Source organism: Callithrix jacchus, chromosome 5, assembly GCF_049354715.1.
Source record: "Callithrix jacchus isolate 240 chromosome 5, calJac240_pri, whole genome shotgun sequence".
NCBI lineage: Eukaryota > Metazoa > Chordata > Mammalia > Primates > Cebidae > Callithrix > Callithrix jacchus.
Window position 1 is genome coordinate 146,585,989 of NC_133506.1, and position 24,243 is coordinate 146,610,231.

At 44.2% G+C, this 24,243-nt stretch overlaps 1 protein-coding gene and 1 long non-coding RNA gene across 2 annotated transcripts in view; both read left to right on the forward strand.

The window, feature by feature from the left end:
* The first annotated feature begins 307 nt into the window (after positions 1-307).
* Positions 308-13,158, forward strand: LOC118153920 (uncharacterized). Its single transcript, XR_004743724.3, has 5 exons — positions 308-417; positions 649-1,007; positions 1,831-1,878; positions 7,815-7,912; positions 9,004-13,158. It is a non-coding gene; the product is annotated as an uncharacterized LOC118153920 (long non-coding RNA).
* A 7,486-nt stretch (positions 13,159-20,644) lies between these two features.
* GTF3A (general transcription factor IIIA) overlaps positions 20,645-24,243 on the forward strand; it is a 32,701-nt gene continuing 29,102 nt past the window's right edge. The window contains exons 1-2 of the mRNA XM_054255055.2: positions 20,645-20,715; positions 22,101-22,168. Of these exons, the coding sequence (XP_054111030.2) occupies positions 20,645-20,715; positions 22,101-22,168 (139 nt within the window). The remainder of the gene's footprint in view (positions 20,716-22,100; positions 22,169-24,243) is intronic.

The following is a 24,243-nucleotide window of genomic DNA, read 5'->3' on the forward strand; positions in this document are numbered from 1 at the left end:
CAGCAGGCTGGGGCGCCCAGAGCCCACAGTCTGGTGCTTGAGTCTTTGAGACACTAACAGCAACTTTTCTGAGTCCGATTTTCTGAAAATGTGTAATGCGCATGTTCCAGCTGCAGAAACAGCAGCAGCAAGCTCCGTCCACCCCTTTTTTTGAAAAGAGATAGAAAATAAAAGAAAGGGGTGTTCACTTTCTGCTGGGTAGTTTGGCAATAGAGCTCAGAGCTGTGGTCTTTTAAGATACATTTACAAACATATGCTGGTGCATCTAAGCAGAAGAGTTCTGATTTCACTTTGGGTTCTCCGTGACGCATTCTAAGGAGAAACAGCAATGCAGAGAGAAACAGGCAGAGGAACACAGCAGAGGCTACACAGGCCTCGGGTTTGCGAAAAAGACGTTTCAGTGCTGCTCTGTTGTGGGTATGTGACCCAAGCCCTCCTCGCCCAGACCCAGGGTGCGGGAGCCAGCAGTGAGAGGGACATGGAAGCAGGGACTGAAAGAGAGAGAGAGGAGGAGGGGGGAGGCATGGGAGGGGAGAGGGAAGGTTTAGAGAGGGGGAGGGAGAGTTGTAGGTGGGAATGGGTAGGATGCAGAGAGAGAAAGAGCAGACAAAAACAAAAATTGTCTTTCTGCATGTCTTTATTCTCCAGGCAAGTCTGACCTACTTTGCGTCCTCTGTCATCTGCTTTGGTATCTAAATAAGACTTCCTAGCCACTGAGATCAGACTGCTATCCAGTTATTTGAAGATCTGTTATCTCCTGATGGGAGATGCTGTCTTCCCATTCTTCACAGCTCACAGCTCTTGGCCCGCTCCTTCGCTTAACAGTCACTCATCTGTGTGAGGGCCAGGGACTTGCTGTGTGGCCGGGAAGTGTGCCGCCTCCAACCCAGGAAAGTGTGGACAGATGGACGGACGTACAGATGTGTGCAGACCATCCTGTTGTTCCTGTTCCTAACCTCCGAGGCCCCAGTAATTCCTACTGCCTGCCTTGCTGGAGTTATTGACAGGTGAGATATTCTTCAACAGAGATCATAGTGTAATGACTCTCATGTACCCATCCCCAACTCCAGTTTTCAGCTCATAGCTAAGTTTGTTTCCCCACCCCAATTATTTTGAAATGTGTTTTTAAATTATTCTTATGCATTTTTTGAGACAGTCTCACTCTGTCACCCAGGCTGGGGTGCAATGGCATGGTCTCACCTCACTGCAGCCTCCACCTCCCAGGTTCAAGCGATTCTCCTGCCTCAGCCTCCCAAGTAGCTGGGACTACAGGCGCCCACCACCGTGCCTGGCTAATTTTTGTATTTTTAGTAGAGACAGGGTTTCACTATGTCGACTAGGCTGGTCTCAAGCTCCTGACCTCAGGTGATCCACCTGCTTCAGCCTCCCAAAGTGCTGGGATTTCAGGCATGAGCCACCATGCCTGGCCACTTTCGTTATTATTCTATTATTAATTATATCCTATGTAGCTCTTCAGTGATAAATATTTCAATACACATTTCTAAATGCTAAAGACTCTAAAAAATATAACCACAGTATTATCTCATCTAAAACATTAACAATAATCCCTCAATATCATTCAGTTTTCCAATCAATGCTCACATTTCTTTAATTGCCTATTAATTATTTTACAATTTACTTGTTTGAATTGGAATCCATAGAAGGTCTGTGCATTGGGATATGTCTCTTGAGTATTTCTTAATGTATGTAGATACCCGCCTTCATCCCTCAGAAACTGAATTGTGTCTCCTGGAGAGTTGCCTAACTAACTTTTGCTGCTGAAATTCTTACTGGTGCCTTTAACGTGTGCTCTGTTCCTTGTATTCCCAGAACGAGAGGCTGGGTCAGGTGTGTGTCTGCAAGACTGCTTCCTGGGTGGTATGTATCCTTATTGGGAAGTACACAATGACTATTTTTCTCCCCTTGTGTAATGTTACTAGCTATTGACGGGTATTGCCTAGGGCCATTCATTTATTTGGATTGGAAAATGATGATATTCTAATTCTTTCTTTCTTTCTTTCTTTCTTTCTTTCTTTTTTTTTTTGAGACAGAATCTCACTCTGTCACCCAGGCTGGAGTGCAGTGGCATGATCTCAGCTCACTGCAATCTCTGCCTCCCGGAGTCGAGTGATTCTTCTGTCTCAGCCTCCCAAGTAGCTGGGATTACAGGCTCCCACCACCATGCCTGGCTAATTTTTGTATTTTTAGTAGAGACAGAGTTTCACCATGTTGGCTAGGGTGGTCTTGAACTCCTAACTTCAAGTGATCTGCCCACCTCAGCTTCCCAAGGTGTTGGGATTACAGGCATGAGCCATCATGCCCGACCTTCTAATGCTAGCAATCCTTCTTCATCTGTTAGCAAAACTGTACACTATAAAGCAAAGCTTCTGTCATCAGCTCTTTGGGTTACCCTGAGGTCCAGATCTTATAGAAAATAAGAGACAAATGATTGACTTTTTCCCTTGATTTACCAGTTCAAAAATAAATAAAGATTTGGTTTCTTAAAATCATCCAAAATTACCAGGTAAGCTACCGTTATGTTGTGGTGGTCTTTGTATTAGTGTGAACTTGGAGACTTAAACATATTTGACCTGTTTCAATCCACTGTAATTTTCATCCTTATTAACAATGTTGGCTGGGTATGGTGGATCTTGCCTGTAATCCCAGCAGTTTGGGAAGCCAAAGCTCGTGGATCACCTGAGGTCAGAAGTTCGAGACCAGCCTGGCTAACATGATGAAACTCCATCTCTTCTAAAAATACAAAAATTAGCCTGGTGTGGTGGCACATGCCTGTAATCCCAGCTACTCAGGAGGCTGAGGCAGGAGAATTGCTTGGACCCAGGAGATGAAGGTTGCAGTGAGCTGAGATCGAGCCATTGCACTCCAGCCTGGGTAACAAGAGAGAAACTCCGTTTCAAAAAAAAAAAAAAATGTTTACATTGTCCTATCTTTGGCCAATGAGAGACTTTTCAAGCTTGGCTCCAAGGTTTTGGTACCATCAAGTAGCCTTGAGACCTTGCTTGCTTTCTGGTATGAGAAAATATGGGACTTTTTCTGCCCCAGACTAGCAATGGTTTGTTTCTCCGAGGACTCCTGGTTGTTTTTCATGGGAAATGCTGTGTAGAGATCCTGATCTGGGTATTGGGAGTGTTAATGATCCCCAGGGGGATCATCGTTTCTAGGCCTTTTCTGTGAACAGATGTAGAAAATATGTATGCTTTATTGAAGAAGATGGAACTCTGATACTTCAATGCACACCCAGCATTACAAGGACTGTACTTAACTTCATCAGTCTTACACCCTATCTCTTTCCAACCATAGTGAAAAGTTCTCAAAGACGAGAGCACAATTACTCATTTGATTTGTCCCACAGATACACAGACAACAGTCTCAGAACAACAATATCAGTGTGCCCATCAACAGCATGCTTACTAAAAGCCGTGGAAGGCTCTGTTTGCAGCTCTTTTCGTCCTTAGGGTGTATCCCACTGAGCACGGACAGTCAAGCTACAGTGCTTTCAAGTCAGTTACAATCATTCCTGTCTGGGTGGGGACGTGCTTGGGTCCATTTGTTTCCTTTTCCTTTTACTTTTTAGGAATTGCTTCTTAATTTGTTTTGTAAATATGTAGAATCTTTACTGGTTCCAAAATAGGCTCTATAAGATTTGGTATAGGAAAAAATTTCATCCCATGGACTGTACAGAGTATGAAAGAAAAAAGAAAGTTCACCTTTTTTTCTGGCATCTTTGATCTTATTCTCTTTCTCCATTAGCAAAAGTTTTAAAAAATATGGCTTATTCCTCCATTTCTAAGTATTCGTATATATTTTTATGAGGGCTTTATTGAGACATACTTTACATACCATAAAATTCATTCTTTTAAAATGTGTGTGTCTTTTCTTAGATAAAAGTGGCATCTACTAAACACCTTTCTCTACGTTACTTTTTGCACTAACAATAAATCCTAGACATTCCTCCCTATCAGTGTATAAAGAGCTCACTCGTTCATTTGCACAACTGCACTGCATAAAATACCATAAGAAGTGTAAGTATCACAATTTATTCAACCAGTCTCCTATCGATGGACATTTGGATTATTTTCACAGTTTTGCCATTACAAACAATGCTGATGTATTTTCATGTTTTGGCCAGTGTACGTTTGGGATAGATTTGTAGAAGAGAAATTGCTGGGTCAGAGGGTGTCTGTGTAGAGCAAGGCAGAAGAGACTCTTGAGTAATGAGGGGAAATGACATTACTTTCATTGCAAGTGCAGCCTCTAGAAGCCTCTATAGATTTGCCCCACTCTAGGCAGTGGGAGAAGCCGTTTCAAGAATCAGATTATCCCAGCTATCAGCCAGTTAATGGTTCATTTAGGATGCATTTCTAGATTTTATATTAATTAATATAATTGCCTCTGCATGATAGATCTTTACAAAAGAGCTGTGTATCAGTCACGTGGTGCTGGGTTTAGAAATGAGAGTAAGTTGCAGAAATGCAACAAACAATTCCACATATTCTCAACATCAGCACTGGAATAACTCTGAGGCAGGAGACACGGGGACTGGAAGTACCTAAAATTCACTGCATACTGTGGCTTTGACATGAACTCTAGTACACTCCCACTGCCAGTACCTCCTGGAAAGCATGCACAAATACCAAGGGATGGACCCTTTCCCTCCCATTTTACAGATGAGAAAACTGGGATTCAGAGGGGTAAAGTAACCTGAACAAAGGGAGTGGCAGAACCAGGGGAAAGGTAAGAATTATAATAAAATATGCAAATTGTGGTAATAGACAAGATGTTAAGGCCGGTTGCAGTGGCTCACACCTGTAATCCCAACACATTGGGAGGCCCAGGTGGGCGGATCACAAGGTCAAGAGATCGAGACCATCCTGGCCAACATGGTGAAACCCCATCTCTACTAAAAATACAAAAATTAGCTGGGTGTGGTGGCACGTGCCTGTAGTCCCGGCTACTCAGGAGGCTGAGGCAGGAGAATTGCTTGAATGGAGGCAGAGGTTGCAGTGAGCTGAGATCGCACCACTGCACTCCAGCCTGGTGACAGAGTGAGACTAGATCTCCAAAAAAAAAAAAATGTGAAGAAAATGTAGATGCTTTAACTAATATATTTGCTATAAATCAAGACTACTTAGGTTAAGTAAATAAATATTCAACAGGAAATCTGTTGCAGTCTATCTAATTTCAGGACTTGTTAGGTAGTTACAGTTTTCAAGAGTAGGTGATATTAGTGGAGTTACAGTTTTCAAGAGTAGGTGATATTAGTGGAGTTACAGTTTTCAGGAATAGGTGATATTAGCGGAGTTACAGTTTTCAGGAGTAGGTGATATTAGCGGAGTTACAGTTTTCAAGAGTAGGTGATATTAGCGGAGTTACAGTTTTCAGGAGTAGGTGATATTAGCGGAGTTACAGTTTTCAAGAGTACGTGATATTAGCGGAGTTACAGTTTTCAAGAGTACGTGATATTAGCGGAGTTACAGTTTTCAAGAGTACGTGATATTAGCGGAGTTACAATTTTCAAGAGTAGGTGATATTAGTGGAGGGATAGACATCCAGATCAATGGAACAAAGTAGAGAACCCCAAGATAGACTCTTATGAATATGCACAACTAATTTTTGAAAAAGATGCAATGGAGGAAAGAAGGATCCCCTTTTCAAAAAGAGCCTAACCTGATTCTCTCACCTTAATACAAAAATTAACTTTAAATGCATCACATACTGAAATGTGAAATGTAGAACCATGACATTTTTAGAATGGCTAAAATTAAAGACAGTGACAAAATCAGACATGGTAGCTCATACCTGTAATCCCAGGACTATGGGAGGCTGAGGCAGGAGGACAGCTTGAGTCTAGGAGTTTGAGACCAGCCTGGGCAATATAGTGAGACCCCATCTCTACAAAAAAAGTACAAAAATTAGCTGGGCATAGTGGTGTGTGCCGATAGTCCTGGAGGCTGAGGTTGGAGAATTGCTTGAGTCCAGGAGTTCAAGATTGCAGTAAGCTCTGATTTCACTACTGCACTTCAGCATGCGCAGCAAGAGAAACTCCCTCAAAAAATAAACTAATTAAATAAATGACGAAATGTGACAACACCAAATGCTGGCAAACATGCAGAGGAGCTGGATCATGAACACGTGGCTGGGGCATGTAAAATGATGCCACCACTGTGGAAAACGTTTTGGCAGTTTCTTTACTAACCATACCATTACTACAGGATCCAGCAATTGCACTCCTGGGTGTTTGTCCCAGAGCAAGGAAGATTTATGTTCACAGAAAAACTGGTACACAAATGTTTACAGTAGCTTTATTTATAATAGCAAAAATTTGCAACAACATCAAGGCCCTTTAGTAGGTGAATGTGTGAAGTTGTGGAACATCTAGACCATGGAATAATACTCAGCAACAAAAAGGAATACACAACAAACACACACAACAATGTGCAAGAGTCTCTTGGGAATTGTGCTGAGTGAAAGAAGCCAATTCCAGAAGGATACATACTATAGGATTCCATTCACATTACCTTCTTGAAATGGCCAATTATAGAAATGGAGAACAGACTAGTGGCTGCCAGAACTTAAGGAGGGGTGGGGACTGGTGGGAAGTGGTATTAATAAAAAGGGCCTTCATTGGTAAATGACTTAACTTGTCTATTTGTCATTTTCCTGACCTCACTGGATTTCTACAGTTTATTCTTTGCACAGCGTGTGTCTTCGATCAAAGGCTAATTTAAGCCTTTGGCCTTAGAAGGCCTGGTGAACAGATTGAGGAAAATCCCTACTGTCAACCAAAGGTTCAGGTCACCCATGGTCTTCAAAATTAGGTCTAGAGCAATGAGCAATATCTACATGTGAACATGTTCATGTGTTTATTCGTCTTAAATTGATTATTTTTTTAGAGATGAGGACTTGGTATGTTTCTCAGGCTGACGTATGTCTTTCTAATGCAGGAGTTCTGACTTTTTTTGTTCTTAGGACATTTTTACAGGGCCAAAGAGCTTTTGTTTGTGTGGGTTATACATCTATCCCCATTTATCAAGAACAGAGGAATGTAAAAATACTGATTTGAGGCGGGGTGCAGTGGCTCATGCCTGTAAGCTCATACCTGTAAGGCACTTTGGGAGGTTGAGGCGGGTGGTTAGGAGTTCAAGACCATCCTGGGCAACATGGCAAAACCCCCTCTCTATTAAAAGTACAAAACTTAGCCAGGTGTGGGGGCATGCGTCTGTAATCCCAGCTACTCAGGAGGCTGAGGCATGAGAATCGCTTGAACCCAGGAGGCAGAGGTTGCGGTGAGCCGAGATCATACCACTGTTGTCCAGCCTGGGTGACAGGTTGAGGAAAAAAAACACTGATTTGTTAATTCACTTCAAATAACAGTAATAAATCCTTTACATGTCAACACACATATTTTTATCAAAAATAATTATAGTTTTCCAAACAAAACATTCAGTGGAAAGAGTAGCATTGCTTTTCATTTTTGCAAATCTCCTTAATGTCTTGCTTTGTAGATTGCAAACCCCTTAACAGCTGGTTCTCACATCTGCCTCAATCGGTTGTAATACACCGTTGAGTTGCAGTATATTAACACCCAGCATCACCAGATATGCTGTTGGGTAAGGGAGAAGCCTGGGAACCCCTGAAAGTGTCTTGGGTTCCCCAGGATCCTTGGGCAAAGTGGTTGTTTTAGAAAATTTGGGGAAGAGTCAACTGTAAATGGGATAATGAGGGAAGACAGCATCTCCAGAAGGCTTTTTTTGAGGGGAGGCGGTGAAGTCTGTTTTCTTTCTTATAAACAGGACTCTGAAGACAAGGTCTGCGAGCACTCAGGAGGCTCCAGCATTTGGCGGGAACTAACAATGCTCAGAAACTAACCCGGCCCAAGGAGAAAGCCCAGGTGATCCAGTCCTGGGAAAACGGAGCGTTTTAAGCAGCTGTGTAAAAGTAGCGTCTATCATGGCTTTCCTTTTAACGAGATTAGTCTTGCTTTTCCCCTCCTCTTTATTTCACTGTCTGCAGGCCACCTCTTGGCTCTCATGGTAATGTGATTAGCTGGCCTGTGGCCCACACCGAGACCACTGTCACAAAGATCTCTGCTTACTTGAGTGCGCCTCTCTCCTGAATGCAACATCTTGTGTTTATAGTCACAGGGGGTATTGTTAACTCTGGGATTCAAATAGAATGGGATATTTACGACACCCTCCTACCTCCCCCACCACCATAAAAGTTGATTCAGGGAGACATTTAGGGAAGAAATAGACAGAAGACAGATGTGTTGCCTTCCCTAGATGCTGAGGAGCCTCAATTGTTCTGCTTATGTAATGACTTTTTATGGCTGCTTGCAAATGCCTCTTTTGACTTTTAAAAAGGTGCCAAAGTCAAATATAGGTAGTTACGGAGTAAGGTTTAGTAATCTCACCGGACACTCCAGCTGGCTCAAAACCCTCCATCAGAGGATATATAATAAGCATACATCCCTTTCCCACTTCATGGATATAATTGTGGTTTCCTCCTCTTTATATTTAAGACTGTGTGTGTAGCTACAAAAAGCAATAGCATCTTACTTGGACAATGAACATTTTTCCATAAATCCTTAATAGTTTAATAATTGTTTTAAAGGCGATTTCTGTAGTTACAGCAAGAAGAAAATGAAATTAATAGAGATTGTGGAACTCCACTTCTTTTCTTTGAATGCAAATCAATACATCCAGTTATTTCTGAAGGACGAATTTGATTTCAGTGATTTTGATCATTTAGGTTAAATTGAATAGGAAAATGTTTAGGACAGTGAGAGTTTTCCTGTCCACAATGCTGTATTTTCATCAGCTTCTGGCCTCTCACTTTAGAGAGGTTCTGCTCAAACAGTCTAGCTGGATGTGATCCCAGCACATGGGTCAGCATTGTGCACTTCAGCCGTGACTTGGGAGGGATGTAGGAGGGTCCTGGGTGCTCCACAGGCCTGATCCCACTGTTCCTTCTCTCCTTCAGAGCCTGCAGTTGAGAAGCAAATCCACAAATCATAGAAAAATGGCAAGACAGGGCAGAGTGCTGGAGTACACACTTCCCAAGAACAGAAACCACTCTCCGCCTGAGCCCAGTGCAAATGTCTTCTCACCTCTGAACAGTAATGGTAAATGTTTAACAACTAGCTCTCTGGGGAGAAAAAGAATAAGCCCTGCTTTGCCATTCCTGTGGTGTAAACACTCCCCTGTGGCTGATTTCAAGCCACCACTGTGAAGTTGCTGAACTGGGGGCTGGGAAGAGACATGGGTACTGGCTCCAGCACTCCTCTGCAGGCACTTCTGCCTTTTTCTGCTGAAATCATGGGTTAGATGCCCACACGTCTGTCTCTCCAGGGAGACTGTAAGCATGACGAGGGCAAAGGGAGTGTCCTGTAGTCCCCGCATCATTCATAGTGCCAGGCACAGTGCCCCACAATACAAAGTCCCCCTAAATTGTCCCTCGATTGCATCACCACATTGTTTTTAGTGTTGCAGTTGTTAGTATTGTTCGTTAACGTTTATTGACTGAAATTTACTCTTGTTTGGGGTTTTTTTTGAGGCAAGCGTCTCATTCTGTAGTCCAGACTGGAGTGCAGTGGCATGATCTCTGCTCACTGCAACTTCTGCTTCCTGGGTTCAAGAGAGTCTCATGCCTCAGCCACCTGAGTAGCTGGGATTACAGGTGCACGCCATCATACAGGCTACTTTTTCTTTTTATTTTTTTGAGATGGAGTCTTGCTCTGTCGCCCAGGCTGGAGTGCAGTGGTGCAATCTTGGCTCACTGCAACCTCTGCCTCCAGGTTGAAAGGATTCTTCTGCCTCAGCCTCCCAAGTAGCTGGGACTAGAGGTGTGTGCCACCATGCTTGGCTAATTTTTTGTATTTTTAGTAGAGAAGGGGTTTCACCGCGTTAGCCAGATGGTCTCAATCTCCTGACCTCATGATCCGCCCACCTTGGCCTTTCAAAGTGCTGGAAGCACAGGTGTGAGCCACCATGCTTGGCTAATTTTTTGTATTTTTAGTAGAGATGGCGTTTCGCCGTGTTGGCCAGGCTGGTCTTGAATTCCTGACCTCAAGTGATCCGTCGGCCTTGACCTACCAAAGTGTTGGGATTATAGGTGTGAGTCACTGCACCCGGACTAAAATTTATTCTTATAATAGCTTCACTTGTATTATTTCATTTGGTGATGACAAATGTAAGCCTGTATTAGAGAGAATTAATATGTTTTTGAAAGAATTGAAGAGTTTTCCTCATTTGATATCTGGAAACCAGGAAAGAATGTTTACTTATCCTCTCGCCTCGTCTCCTCTTGCTCTTCCCCGCTTCGCAGAGCGCTTCTTCCTCCTTGTTCTGTCTCCTCTTCCTACCCATTGCTTCTCTTCTCTCTTTTTAATTTTTGTGTATATACAAATATTTGCAAATAATTCTCAATCATTAGAGTGAGAACATTTTTCTTTATTCCACTTACAAGGATCAGCATCATCTCCTTGCAAAAACAAATCTTTTGTGTGTTTCCCTTATCAAGTAGTTAGAGGAATCCAAATGTCTTCTCAAATCAAATTTCATAACCCTCCTGGCCGTGAAGCCTCAGAACACCAGACAAAGGATGAGCCAGAGTGGCAGATGACAGGACCACATTTCTTTCTTTTTCTTTTTTTTTTGAGACAGTCTTACTCTGTCGCCAGGCTGGAGGGCAGTGGCACAATCTCAGCTCACTGCAACCTCCGCCTCCCAGGTTCAAGCAATTCCCCTGCCTCAGCCTCCCAAGTAGCTGAGACTACAGGCATGTACCACCATGCCCGGCTAATTTTTTGTATTTTAGTAGAGATGGAGTTTCACCATGTTGGCCAGGATGGTCTTGATCTCCTGACCTCATGATCCACCTGCCTCGGCCTCCCAAAGTGATGGGATTACAGGCATGAGCCACCACACCCGGCAGGACCACATTTTTTTCAGGCCTTTTCCAACCTGCAAAGGTTCTCTGGACAGTGCTCTGAAGGGTCCTGGAAGGCTCAGTGACCCAGGAGGCCAGAGACGAAGGATCATTCTGGCTCAACTACAGAATTACATCGCTGTGGGCAAATCATTTCCCCCATATTCATTTAACATTTGAAAAACTTTCATGTTTTAATGTATTTATCAATCACTTGGGAATATCAACATATTTTTCTTATAGGTCATTTTTCTTTTGGCCAATTCAAATATATGAGTTTGTTGCTTTAAAAGCATGAGGTGTGGCATATGCCCATGTACACAGAGTGTGAGAGCCCCATATTAGATCTCGTAAACACATTAAAATGAAGTATTACTCTTCTTTGCACTTTTGACACAAAAGTCTAAAGGAAATGGCTGATACAGACATAGAGATATTTTACCATACTGATCGGAACTTGTAAAACCCTTCTCATTCACATTGAGAATATTTATTAAATGTCCAGTTTCCATTTTTGTTGTGTGTGGGCCCAGCAGTCAAGGCAACGATTTGTCTTTGAGTATGGTGAGAAGCCATGTGACCAAAAAGCGGTTCCGCATTTGGCTGAACCTATGACTCATGTCCTCAGAGACGCGGTCAATGCCAGCTCCTGTAGGTGACATCTCAGCTGCATTGCCCCACATTTCTGGATTGAGCAAAGGATTGCAACGGAAATGTCCAGTTTCTATCGAGTTTTTTCCTGTGCTTTTATTAATTTAGGCTGTTGTTGCTGTAACATGTAACGTTATCCTCAGAGATTGAAATTTGGCCAAAATATAGATGGGACTATTTAAGTAAGAGGTTTTTTTTTGTTTTGTTTTTTGTTTTTTGTTTTTTTTTTTTTTTTGAGGCAGAGTCTCGCTCTGTCGCCCAGACTGGAGTACAGTGGTGTGATCTCGGCTCACTGCAACCTCCGCCTCCCAGATTCAAGCTATTCACCTGACTCAGCCTCCTGAGTAGCCGGGATTACAAGTGCCTGCCAACACGCCCAGCTAATTTTTGTGTTTTCAGTAGAGATGGGGTTTCACCATGTTGGCCAGGCTGGTCTCCAACGCCTGACCTCATGATCACCCGCCTCAGCCTTCCAAAGTGCTGGGATTACAGGCGTGAGCCACTGTGCCCAGCTAAACAAGAGTTTTATTTCCACTATTTTAGTCACTTGCCCATATGAATATTTGGCATACATTCTGAGAATTGTTTTCTACTTCGGGTTCAGCACTATTTAGTCAATAACCTGTTGAACGAATGATATTCTAGACTCACAGCGAGTCTCCCCAAACTGCTGCTATGAGAGCTGTCATTTTATTCTGGAAAGGGGTCCGAGAAAGGGTCACCTCTCATCCTCCTCATCCACTAGTCTCAGGACTTCCAGTTTTTAAGACAAATGTACTCATTGTGGCCTAACAAGAGACACCTGCATAAGCTCGTAAAAGTGTCTTCTTCAAACAACCAATGCTATATTCTTGGCCCATTGGAGAACTCTGCCCCCACCTGGGCTGTTGCAGGGATGAAGGACTGAAGCATGTTCCAGATAAAGCATGTTCACTGCCTTGTCTTACCGGGCTCACAGCCTCTCCAGAAGTGGCTGCTCTGTTAGGATACCCATAAAACACACATGGGTAGGTAGGTGCAGAGGAAGCAGACCCCAGAAAGCAGGATTCAGCGAGCCACTGGGAGGTGTAGGCAAATTGCAAAACCTGTCAGTCCATTGCTCCCTGCACCCTGGTCACTACCAAAATGAGTCAAGTTGAGATTCAGGTTTACTAGAAACAAAGGGACATTTAAAACTCATCAGTGAAGCCCAGCTGGCAAGAAATGCAGAAGCATTTCGAAAACCAAAGTGCGTTGCCTATTAAAAGACCTTTTCATCAAAGAAGCTGTGACAAGGCACAGTCTGGGCACAAAGACACAAGTCTATGTGGAAGTACGTGAAGGCTGTTGTTGATGTTATTCCGACTGCGGGTGACAGTTGCGTTTCTGCCAATGCTGTCTGCATTCTTCCTTCTCCAGGTAGGTCCCTCTTGAAAACCAAACGGGGGGATCTCAAAAGGTTGCCATTTCCCTGACTTAACGGAAGTTAGGCCTCTGCCCACTGTTTTCAGGCTTCTTAAGTCAAAATTGTTCATTTGTTGTTGTTCAACTTATTATTAAATACTATTGAATAGATGATGCTTATTTGAATATATTTTTTCTGTACCGTTTTCCAAAGGGCAGATTTTAGTACTCAAAACTTCAAGATGGCTTCCAAATTTACACACACACACACACACACACACACACACACTCACACATTTTTCTCCCAAGCAGATCCCAGATGAGAACTCTTCTAAAAAAAGAATAGTTTCAAAGTCTATATTTCCTTACTGAAATAACCTGAGATGGGAACTGGGACCTGGGACAGGTCAGAAACAGCCCTTAATGGAAGCAGGGCAAGGAGACAGGGCTTGTCCACCTCCAGCGCCCTCACTCATTTCAACAAAAAAGTGGAAGCAAAAGACGGAGGGAATGTTTTTGTCTTGTTATATTTCTAAGTGAGTGGATCCTTTTTGAAAGAAATTCAGATCCGTTGTCATTAAAAATCAGATACCAAGGGCCAGGTGTGATGGCTCACGCCTGTAATCCCAGCACTTTGGGAGGCTGAGGCAGGCGGATCATCTGAGATCAGGAGTTCGAGACCAGCCTGGCCAACATGGTGAAACCCCATCTCTACTAAAAGTACAAAAATTAGCCAGGCGTGGTGGCACATGCCTGTAATCCCAGCTACTCGGGAGGCTGAGGCAGGAGAATTGCTTGAACCAGGAAGGTGGAGGTTGCAGTGAACCAAGATTGCGCCATTGCACTCCAGCCTGGGTGACAGAGCAAAACCCTGTTTCAAAAATAAAAAATAAAAAATCAGATAGCATGAAAAAGAAAACTTTAAAAATCCATATTTGGCCAATAAAACGACTAATGCTCACATGGAGGAAAAAAGCATTTTTTAGTTATTGGGTAGGTATCATAAAATGTATAAATCATGTATACATGTCCTTGGAAATGTCCCCTGGTATTGGAATTTGAGTTTATGATCTGCTTATAATTAAAGTTTTTGGTTAAGGTTATAAGGGAGAGAAAATGAAATAGTTTAAAACTATTTAAAGCCAACACCTTGTTTCTCAGGACACAGCCCGGGGCAGAGTTTTATGGCTGCACTAGGCTTTTAGTCACTAGCTGGCACTTTCTTCTTAATTCTCAAAATGCTTCCAGCACTTTCTCTTTATGGTGGGGCTGAGGTTACGGCACCTCCAGAGGTGCAGACTTGCCCAGCCCACCTTGGCTGTAAACAGAGAGCTTAGCCACAGCTCGGTCCAGAGCAGGACATGGGCAGTGACTGTGACAAGGGGGAGTGGGAAAAACCAGGCTTTCCTGAATCACAGCCGCCCTCACCCGTGTGCCGAGGCTGGCTGGTATAGGCTGGCAAGGATCCTCAGGAATCTAAATGTTATTATATTTAATAAGTTCCCGGTTATTAAATATAGCCACTATTGATAATTAACTATTATAAAGGTACAATGAAATAAGGTGTATAAAAACCAAAGGTACAAATGCTCAAAGCTCATTACATCCTAATTTGCTTTTTGCTGCATTGTATTATGATTTACGTTCTTGAGGTTACTTACACTACTGTGGGTGTATGGCAGGAATACTATAGAAAGGTGTATTACTGAGTCTTTCCCCAACTCCGCATTCAGCAATGCTTGTCAGTGGACTGAAATCAGCCGAGGTGGGAGTGTTTACCGGAACAAGGGCAAACACCACAAGCCAGGGATTGATTGGTTAGTTGATTGCTGAGGCTTAAGAAAGTGACGGAGAAAATGTTCATGATGCGGATTAAACTTAAAACTGCATCAATTGCAAATAGCTTAAACATTGAAAATACTGTCTTCTAGTTTTTGAAAATACTATCTGATTTAGCAAGAGTCACTCTCATCATTGATAAAGGACTGAAGTTTTGACACAGTCTTCGTTATTTCACACAGTCTTTTTTTTTTTTTGAGATGGAGTTTTGCTCTTATTGCCCAGGCTGGAGTGCAATGGCATGATCTCGTCTCACTGCAACCTCTGCCTCCCAGGTTCAAGAGATTCTCCTGCCTCAGCCTCTCAAGTAGCTGGGATTACAGGCACCTGCCATTAAGCCCGGCTAATTTTTGTATTTTTAGACAGGGTATCACCATGTTGGCCAGGTTGGTCTGAAACACCTGACATCAAGTGATCCACCTGCCTTGGCCTCCTGAAGAACCGAGATTACAGGCGTGAGCCACCATACCTGACCTTTTTTTTTTTTTTCCAAGACAAAGTTTCACGCTTGTTACCCAGGCTGGAGTGCAATGGCACAATCTTGACTCACTGCAACCTCTGCCTCCCGGGTTCAAGCGATTCTCCTCCCTCAGCTTCCTGAGTAGTTGGGATTACAGGCATGCGCCACCACACCTGGCTAATTTTTGTAGAGACTGGGTTTCTCCATATTGGTCAGGCTGGTCTCAAACTCCTGACATCAGTTAATATGCCTGCCTCAGCCTCCCTAAGTGTTGGGATTACAGGCATGAGCTACCATGTCTGCCCCCCCTTTTTTTTTGAGAAGGAGTCTCACCCTGTCACCCAGACCCCAGGCTGGAGTGTAATGGCACAATCTTGGCTCACTGCAACCTCCACCTCCTGGGTTCAAGTGACTATCTTGCCTTAGCCTTCTGAGTAGCTGGGATTACAGGTGTGTGCCACTACGTCCGGCTAGTTTTTTGTATCTTTAGTAGAGATGCGGTTTCACCATGTTGGCCAGGATGGTCTCAAACTTCTGACCTCATGATCCACCTGCCTTAGCCTCCCAAAGTGCCGGGATTACAGGCGTGAGCCGCTGTGCCCTTTTTTTTTCTCTTCCTTTTTCTTTTCTTTTCCTTCCTTCCTTTCTCTCTCTTTCTTTTTCTTTCTATCCTTCGCCAGTCAAGTGCAGGAATGAGGAGGAAAGTGTAGCATCTGTAACTAACTGTGAAGCATCAGCTGAGACGGCTCTCTACCATCAGCTGAGATGGCTCTCTACCATCAGCTGAGACGGCTCTCTACCATCAGCTGAGACAGCTCTCTACCTTCAGACCAGCTGCTTTTGTCTTACTCTTAAACAAGATGACAACTAACATTTATGTGCTACACTTGTTCCTCAATTGCAACTACAGTTTGGCTATGGATGCAAGAGTTCAACAAAAACCAACTGAAAGCATTCATTGAGCACCAGTTGTTTATATGGGATTTCTGATTAAGAGTATTGTATATTTAACTGTACACTTATTTGTAAATTGTATATCACACATCTATATCAACAGTATTTACAATAAACATATATTAAACACACACACACAGACACAAAAATCTCTGCTAGCACACCGGTGCATACACTGGTGCAGTGTACGCCCAGACTTCTAGGACGGGGGCCTGCAAAACTTCTTTGACAGCACCCTATTTTGACGAGCCAGAAACCTCATGGCCTACCTCCCTCATTCGCTTTCCATATGTCATAGGGAAAGGGATCCCCACATACATCTGGCAGAATCAGGTACATTTTTGATTTAGCAGTAGTGGCATGAGTGGTTCATATTTAAACTCAGTGCATTTATGTGCTCAAGTGCAGTTACCAGAACAGCACAGGCAGATGCTAGAATGTACCATCACACTCCAGCTGAACAACCCACAGTGAGCTAAGTTGGCAATAAAGACACAAAACCAACTGTAAGGTTATAATTGAAAGCAAGAAAAGCATATAAAGCATGATCAACTCAAGACAGCACTAATAACAAAGTGTTCCTCTTCCAATCTCCAGGAATTCCAACTATGCTGCCGATGTGGGCCACAGAGCCAAGCCCTGCAAGCAGCCAGATCTCTGGGAAGGAACTGGAGTTAAACCCTTGGCAGATAGCTAGTTGTGTGCTAGTGTTAGTGTGTGAATAATAACTTGTACTGACTCCTAATGACTCACTTCTTAGGTCACAAATAATTAGGCTTCTATAAAAATGAAAGTGTCTGGAACTGCCTGTCATTGACACAGTAGACAGGCAGGAAGAACCTGAGTGTTTGCATCCGTGATCTGCTTAGCAGGCAGCAGGCTGGGCACTGGGTTAGCAGCACTGGCTCTAGAGAATTCTACCACATCACTGATATCTTACACAGAACAGCACTCTTCCTGGCTCGGGCTTCACTAAGGCCATTTCTAATCACCACCAAGTTTGACTTTGACTTTGGAGCCAATGCAATGGTTGTGATAACTAAGATCCTTGCCAGTGGCTCCTGGCACTGTCTGGCATATTTGTGCCAGCATTAACTCCTTGAGGTAGTCAATTAGTTGCTGCTTGGGCTGAGTCCACGAGAGAACTTCTGCAGTCAGCTCTAGGCAGGCCTATCTCCCGCCACCCTGCTCCCCAGGTGCATGAAGGGTTTCCCTCACCCCCAGTTACTCCTGGGGCCAGCTCTGTCTCAGACAGGGCAGCACTCGGGAAGACAGCCACATATCACTCCACTCGAGGCTGTCTCTAGTCTGGAAATTGTGTGGGTCTGCTTCATCGTGTGCTGTGAAGAGCTTATCTTTCTGTTTATCTGTTTCTCCAGATCGAAACAGCGTTGGCAGAGGGACAGAGCCAGCTCTGTGACTGACCAGGAGCTCTTCCTCCTTCCCCTCCATTTAGAGTTGATTTGGGGGCTAAAGGTTACGCTTTTTGAGAAAGGTAGTAAAACATTAATTATGGGTAAAGTTCTTTCTCTCTTGCTCCGTGGATTAACTGGCTGATCCTGTTTGCTCTATAAAGTGAACTGTATTTGCTAAGGGTAATTTGAAATGGGCAGTGTAAATGGCCCCCTGACTTCCTCCTGCTGCTGGGCACTGTGTTGAGGTGAGTGAAGCAAGGCCCACGGTCATCAAGTCCCCCCAGTGGGACAAATGCTGCATATCTTGTGAGAGTCACTGGATTACTAAAATGTGAGCAGCCCCATGGACTACCCAGAGCCTGTCCCTCATCAAGCAACATGTCATCTAAGTCATGTACGTCAGTTCAGAGTGATGCACAGTAAAACTGAAAGCCGGGGTTTTGATTGACTTGCACCACTGAAGGCTCTGATTTTATTCCCGTCCTGAGTTCCCCACGACCATGCTTCAGATTGTGCATATAGGGTGTGATGGGTTTACTCGTTCATCACTGTCTTCCTAGGTGTAGAGCAGGGTCTGGCATGGAGCAGGTGTTCCGTATTTGCTGAGTGAACACACGGATCGTACGATCTGCTCTACACCTGTTGCTCGCTGCCTCCACGTCACTTACCGTCTCACTGGGGAGATGTGGGTGTTACACGTGAAACCACGAGACAGCAGGAAAAGACCAGCAGAGCCAGAAGCTAAAACATGGGCAAGGCCAGCAGGTCCCAGCAGGAAGTCTGCAGGCTCCGAGGCCCTCGCGGGCTCAGGGCTGAGGTTGGGCAGGCGCCTCCGTGTCTGCTGGGCAAAGATCAGGTTGGCGCCGGGGTGGGAAGCTGGACAGGTGTGGAGGAGCAGGAAAAACATTCCAGGTTTCCTAAGGATATGGGGAAACTAGTTATTTTAAAACTTGAACTGAATCCTTTTTTTTGAGACAGTCTCGCTCTGTCACCAAGGTTGGAATACCATGGTGTTATCTCCACTCACTGCAACCTCTGCCACCCAGAAAAATTGAAGTGAATTCTGTCTTAACCAACTTCAAGGGCATGGCCAAAGCCATCTGTAGCAGAGTATCCCCGGGGACTGGGTTTAGGCTCTGACTTAGTGCCTGAAACACTGGCACCCAGCTGAAGCTCTTATGGTGGCTCCATTGTTTGTGGTCTGGAGACTTGGCCTTCATAAACACAGCTCAGCAAAGGCCTCGTTATTGGGAAGGCCACTGCAAAGGTGCCCAGATCTGTGGAAGCACCTGGTGAATCCTGACCACTCTCTAAGCAGAGTGAGAAGAACCCTTAAAATCACATTTTTGAAGTGTCTCTTATGAGTGCTGAAGACAGGGGCGTCTGCTGAGCTCATGCAGGAGGCTGTTTGCTTATTTAAGGGCTGAATTTTGTAGGCAGACGAGTGCTACATGTGTATCACCAATCGTAGCCGAAGCAACTTGAGGAGGCTTTTGACTGTTTTGCAAGCTGTTTATAACAGCCCAGTATCTGCAGGTCACACTGGTGCTTGGAGCAGCAAAGGTGCCATGCTCAGCCAGCAGCTGCTTTGCAATCCATGCACTGAAATTCTGTCCCCTCTGCCAGGTGGGGATGCTCTCTCTCCATGGTGTCATCGAACTCAGTATGTGTTGTTGCTGTTTGCAATGTGCTAAATGGCTCAGAGGCAATGATGGATGCTTCCAGGAGAGGCAACGTGAGTCCTTGAATCACACAGATGGATATTCCACAGCCTTATGAAGTCATCTCTGCTGAATCAGGTTTCTCCCTGATGTGGAGGGTGTGGCTGCACAGCATTTGACAGCACGAGAGAGCAATCAGACTAATTTCTTATTATGTTCTAACAATATAAAAATCCAAACCACATAATTGAGACAAATAATAAATCTTTCTGGATCATGATTACCCAACTTGACTGTTTAAGCAAATCACAAAATAATGATCGAATTTGGATTTGATTATGTGCCTATAAAGATAACCAAGAAGCAGATGTAAGTAACTGTCAGTCAAAGCCTTCTCAGACAATAGCTCGCATTACAACACGCCAATTACATTTTTATCAGGTAGTTAAGTTAATTACCTGTGGTAAATGTGTTAGTGGGACAAGTATAGATTGCGGTAAACATTTGCTGACCACTTTAAAATGCTGCTGGACCATATGGGAGGATTCAAGCGTACAATAGCATGCAGATGTATTTACACCTGCCAATACCATGTAAAATCCAATGACGTATTCATGGCGAAAACTGTGTGTCTTTTTTCCACCACAAGATGGCTCTGTAGTGGTTTCTTCTCAGAAGTCACGGGCGCCAGGACAAATTTATGGTTGTGAAGCAGCACACACTCTAGGCAATGGTGTTGTCAAAACTGGGCAGCTGGTTTGAACCAGTGACTTCAGCCTCCCTTTCTTGCTGAAGGAAACCCTCTCCTTCCCATCCTCTCCCCCAGGCACCCAGTGCTTTTGGCTTCCCTCTATTGGAGGTTAAAACAGCATCTGGGCTGGGCACGGTGGCTCACGCCTGTAATCCCAGTGCTTTGGGAAGCGGGTGAATCACCTGAGGTCAGGAGTTCGAGACCAGCCTGGCCAATGTGGCAAAATCCTGTCTCTACTAAAAATACAAAAATTAGCTGGGCATGGTGGCGTGCGTCTGTAATCCCAGCTACTCAGGAGGCTGAGGCAGGAGAATCGCTTGAATCCAGGAGGCAGAGGTTGCAGTGAGCCGAGTTGACACCACCGCACTCCAGCCGGGTGACAGAGTGAGACCCTGTCTCTCAAACAAAACCAAACCAAACCAACAACAACAAAAAACCCCACCAGCATCTAGATCCTGAAATGTTGGAGGGACCTCGCCTATTTCGTTCATCACCATCTTCCCAGTGCTTAGAGCAGGGCCTGAAACTGTGCTGAGAAATTTGGGGTGTGCCAGTGGAGGCTGCGGTACCCGTGGGAGTCATGTCGATTCCAGGTTGTATCCACTTCCACATCAGGCTGCGCTGCCTGAAATTCATTACCTGCGTGGAAGGGTGATCAAGCTTTACATAATTTTAATATAACTTATTTCCTCTGTCTGTTTATACTAACATAATTCCTTTCCAAACTCCCCAAACCTGTGTAATTCAAAACGTGCGGTTGGGAATAAGTCAGCCTTATTCACATTTCTGCACCTACCATTCCCAGGCAGTACCAACTGCTGTCAGTTCTTTTTCTCAGGAAGTCTGTGGACTTACCTCAGCCTCTTCAAAGTGTTTTCTTTTTCTACCAGACTAAAAGCTTTCCACAGCAGTTTTACTGCACTTGACTGTCTGCAGTGCTTAGCATGTACTAACTTATTCAATTCTCCCCATCGCTTCTTGCCTCTGCTCAATCAGTTACCATCCAACGTTTGCTTTCCAGCATCTAAAAATGTTGCTACAGTCTCTTGTCTCTGGTTCATTTGTCCTTCTGGGCTACTATGCTGTTTGAAAAAGGACCTCACCATTACTTATTTGAGGGTTCAGAGGAAGCAGAAGGAAACGCTCACATTCAATCCACCATCTTTAATAAAGAGCCTAAAGCAAGCCCTTTGCACATAGTGCCATTGACTCTTCACAATAAGCCTGCACCATTATTTATTCCCATTTCTCAGATGAGGAAACTGAGGTACTGAGAAGTTGAATAACTTGCCAAGACCACACCGTCAGGAAGCAGGATGGAACTAGAGCCAGTTCCAGGCAGTCTGGGGGCAGCATTTATAATCTTTCCTCTGGAAGAGCAGAGGTGCTAGAAAAGGAAAAACTGACGGAAGGTCTGTTTAAGAAGTTAGAGCCCTAAGCACACTGCACATGTGCATGCATGCACACATACACACAGAGACACACAGTCTTCTATTAACCCTGTTAGTGAGGGGGACTTCTGCCCTAAACAGAATGAGATGGCTGAGCACATGACATCCAGCACCGGGCTTATGAGATGGCCACAGTTCATCAGTCACACACACTCACAGCCTGGGGAGGAGGACGCCGCACACCGTGCAAGGCCACACAGCGGCTGCACTAGGGTGAACCTGTAGGGGCTGTGGGAGGAGCCTTTACAGTAACAGGAGGGTGAGGTGCCCCCTGGTTCCCACAGGAGGATGCGATTGGTTTGTTTGAATAATTCCATAGACTGGCAAGGAGGTGAAGCCTGTTAGGTGGAGGATCAGGCGGAGTGCTGCTGGCCTGTCCGAGAGGGGAACTGGCCAGGTGGGGGTGCTTTGTTGCTTGGGGGAGCATATCTGGCCAGAGCAGGGAAAGTCATGGTTAGGCCTTTGCGTCCTGTGAGGCTTGAAGACATCACACAGCACATGACATTTGAGTTCTTACAACATGCAACAACACACACACAAATGCACTCACTCCTCACTGTGGCAATTTCCCCTTTCCCTTTCCAGAAGAAGCATGGAGATAGTTATACCCAATGAAGATGTAGAAGCACCGGGTCACCGGATTGATGGGAATGGTACAGTTGGGGGTACAGAAACTAAGGAAAAGTTTATACAGTGAACAGGGCAACCCCTGCTTTCTTCCCCCACAACCAGCAGCCAGAAGAAAGCCACGTGCAGGGACTTGAGGGCTGTGACCACCCCAAGAAGAAAGCTCTACAGACACCAGGCTCCCAGTGAAACAGACCAGCCCTTGCTCATCACTCATGAATCTAGAGCTTCAATCAGTTTTTTTAGTTTTGCTCAACAAAGTTTTGCTCTTGTTGTCCAGGCTGGAGTGCAATGGTGGGATCCTGGCTCACTGCAACCTTTGCCTCCCGGGTTCAAGTGATTCTCTTGCCTCAGCCTCCCAAGTAGCTGAGATTACAGGCTCCACCATCATGCCCAAATAATTTTGTATTCTTAGCAGAGACGGTGTTTCACTGTGTTGGTCAGGCTGGTTTCAAACTCCTGACCTCAGATGATCTGCCCACTGTGGGTTCCCAAAGTGCTGGGATGATAGGTGTGAGGCACTGTGCCCGGCCAGTTTTAATTAAATATGAGAAAGCAGCCAGGGATCTGTAGGGGAGGGGAAAAGGGCTTCCCTCCACCCTTTGGCTGGGCTACAAATAATTAAATGGACATAAGACAGACTATCAGGAGAAAAACCATGTTTAATTATTGTACATATGCACAGCAGTCCCACAATATACGAGACTTAAAGAAGGACCAGATGACCAAAGCTTATATCCCATCCAGAGCTACAGAAAGAAACAGGCTCTCAGGGCTTCTAGCAGGAGCGGGCAACAAGTTATGGAAGGAAGCGGGGGAAATGCGTGGTGAACAAAGGTTGTCTTGTGCAGATAAAAGGTCTTTCAGGTACTAAAAGTTGTCTGCAGCATCCCTCTTCTTGATACAGATGCTTTTTTGTTTTCACTTTTTAAAAGAAGTTATGACATTATAAGAGAGAGGTTTTTGTTTCTTCATTTGTTTATCTGAGACAGGCTCTTGCTCTGTTACCCAGGATGGAGTGCAGTGGTGTGATCATAGCTTACTGCAGCCTTACCCTCTTGGGCTCAAACGATCTTCCCACCTCAGCCTCCTGAGTAGCTGGTACTATAAGTGTGTACCACCACACCAGGCCTGATACAAATACTTTCACTAGATTTTCTTTCTAGATGTTACTTCCATTTACAAAAGGACAGGTTTTCAGAACTACTCCTGTATCTGCAGTTTCCCAGAATAACCAGCTCAAAACATGCCAAAGAAGTAGCTATTGAGGGTGGTACCTTCTAATCTCCTAGGTATGTTGGGGTGGTGTGTTCTGAGTCCCAGAAGATCACCAAATAGCTAAAGAATTATCTGATGTAAGACGGGGACCAGTATGAAGAGAAGAATGCAAAGTGGAGGAAACAGACGATGCAGGGAGTTTCAAATTTCAAAATCACTATTGTTAATATCCTCAAATAGATGAGAAGATGCATAAAACAAGAACAGGATGCTATGAAAAAGTAACAAGCAGAGATTAAAACATAGCAGAAATTTTAAAACATAAAAATATGATAGAATATTTTAAAAACTTAATAAAAGGGTTAGAAAATAAAGCTGGAGAAATCTCCCAGAAAAAAGAAAAAGAAATGAAACATTTTCTAATGAAAAGATGAAAACACTAGAGGATTAGAGGGCAGCATCTAAGAGGTAATTCAAGAATAGCTCCTAAAACTGCAGATATAGATTTCTAGATAATGAGAACCACTTTGTAGCCAGCTCAATGGATGAAATAGACCACACCAAGATACATCGTTGCAAGTCATTGTGACATTTCAGAACACTAAGTAGAAAGAGAAGATCCTAAATATTTCCAGAGTGCTTGAGGAAAAGCAAAGCCAGTAGAGGCACAAGGATCAGGAGTCGAAATGTCTTCAGACTTTCCAGCAGAATGCTGGACGCTAGATGGCAATGAAGCAATGCCTTTAAAATGCTGAGGAAAAGCTATTTCAAACTTAGAATTCTACAGTCAGTTAAGCAATCAGTGAATTATGAGGGTAGGCAGATAAAATGCATTTTTATTTAATTTTTATTTATTTATTTAGAGACGGAGTCTTGCACTGTC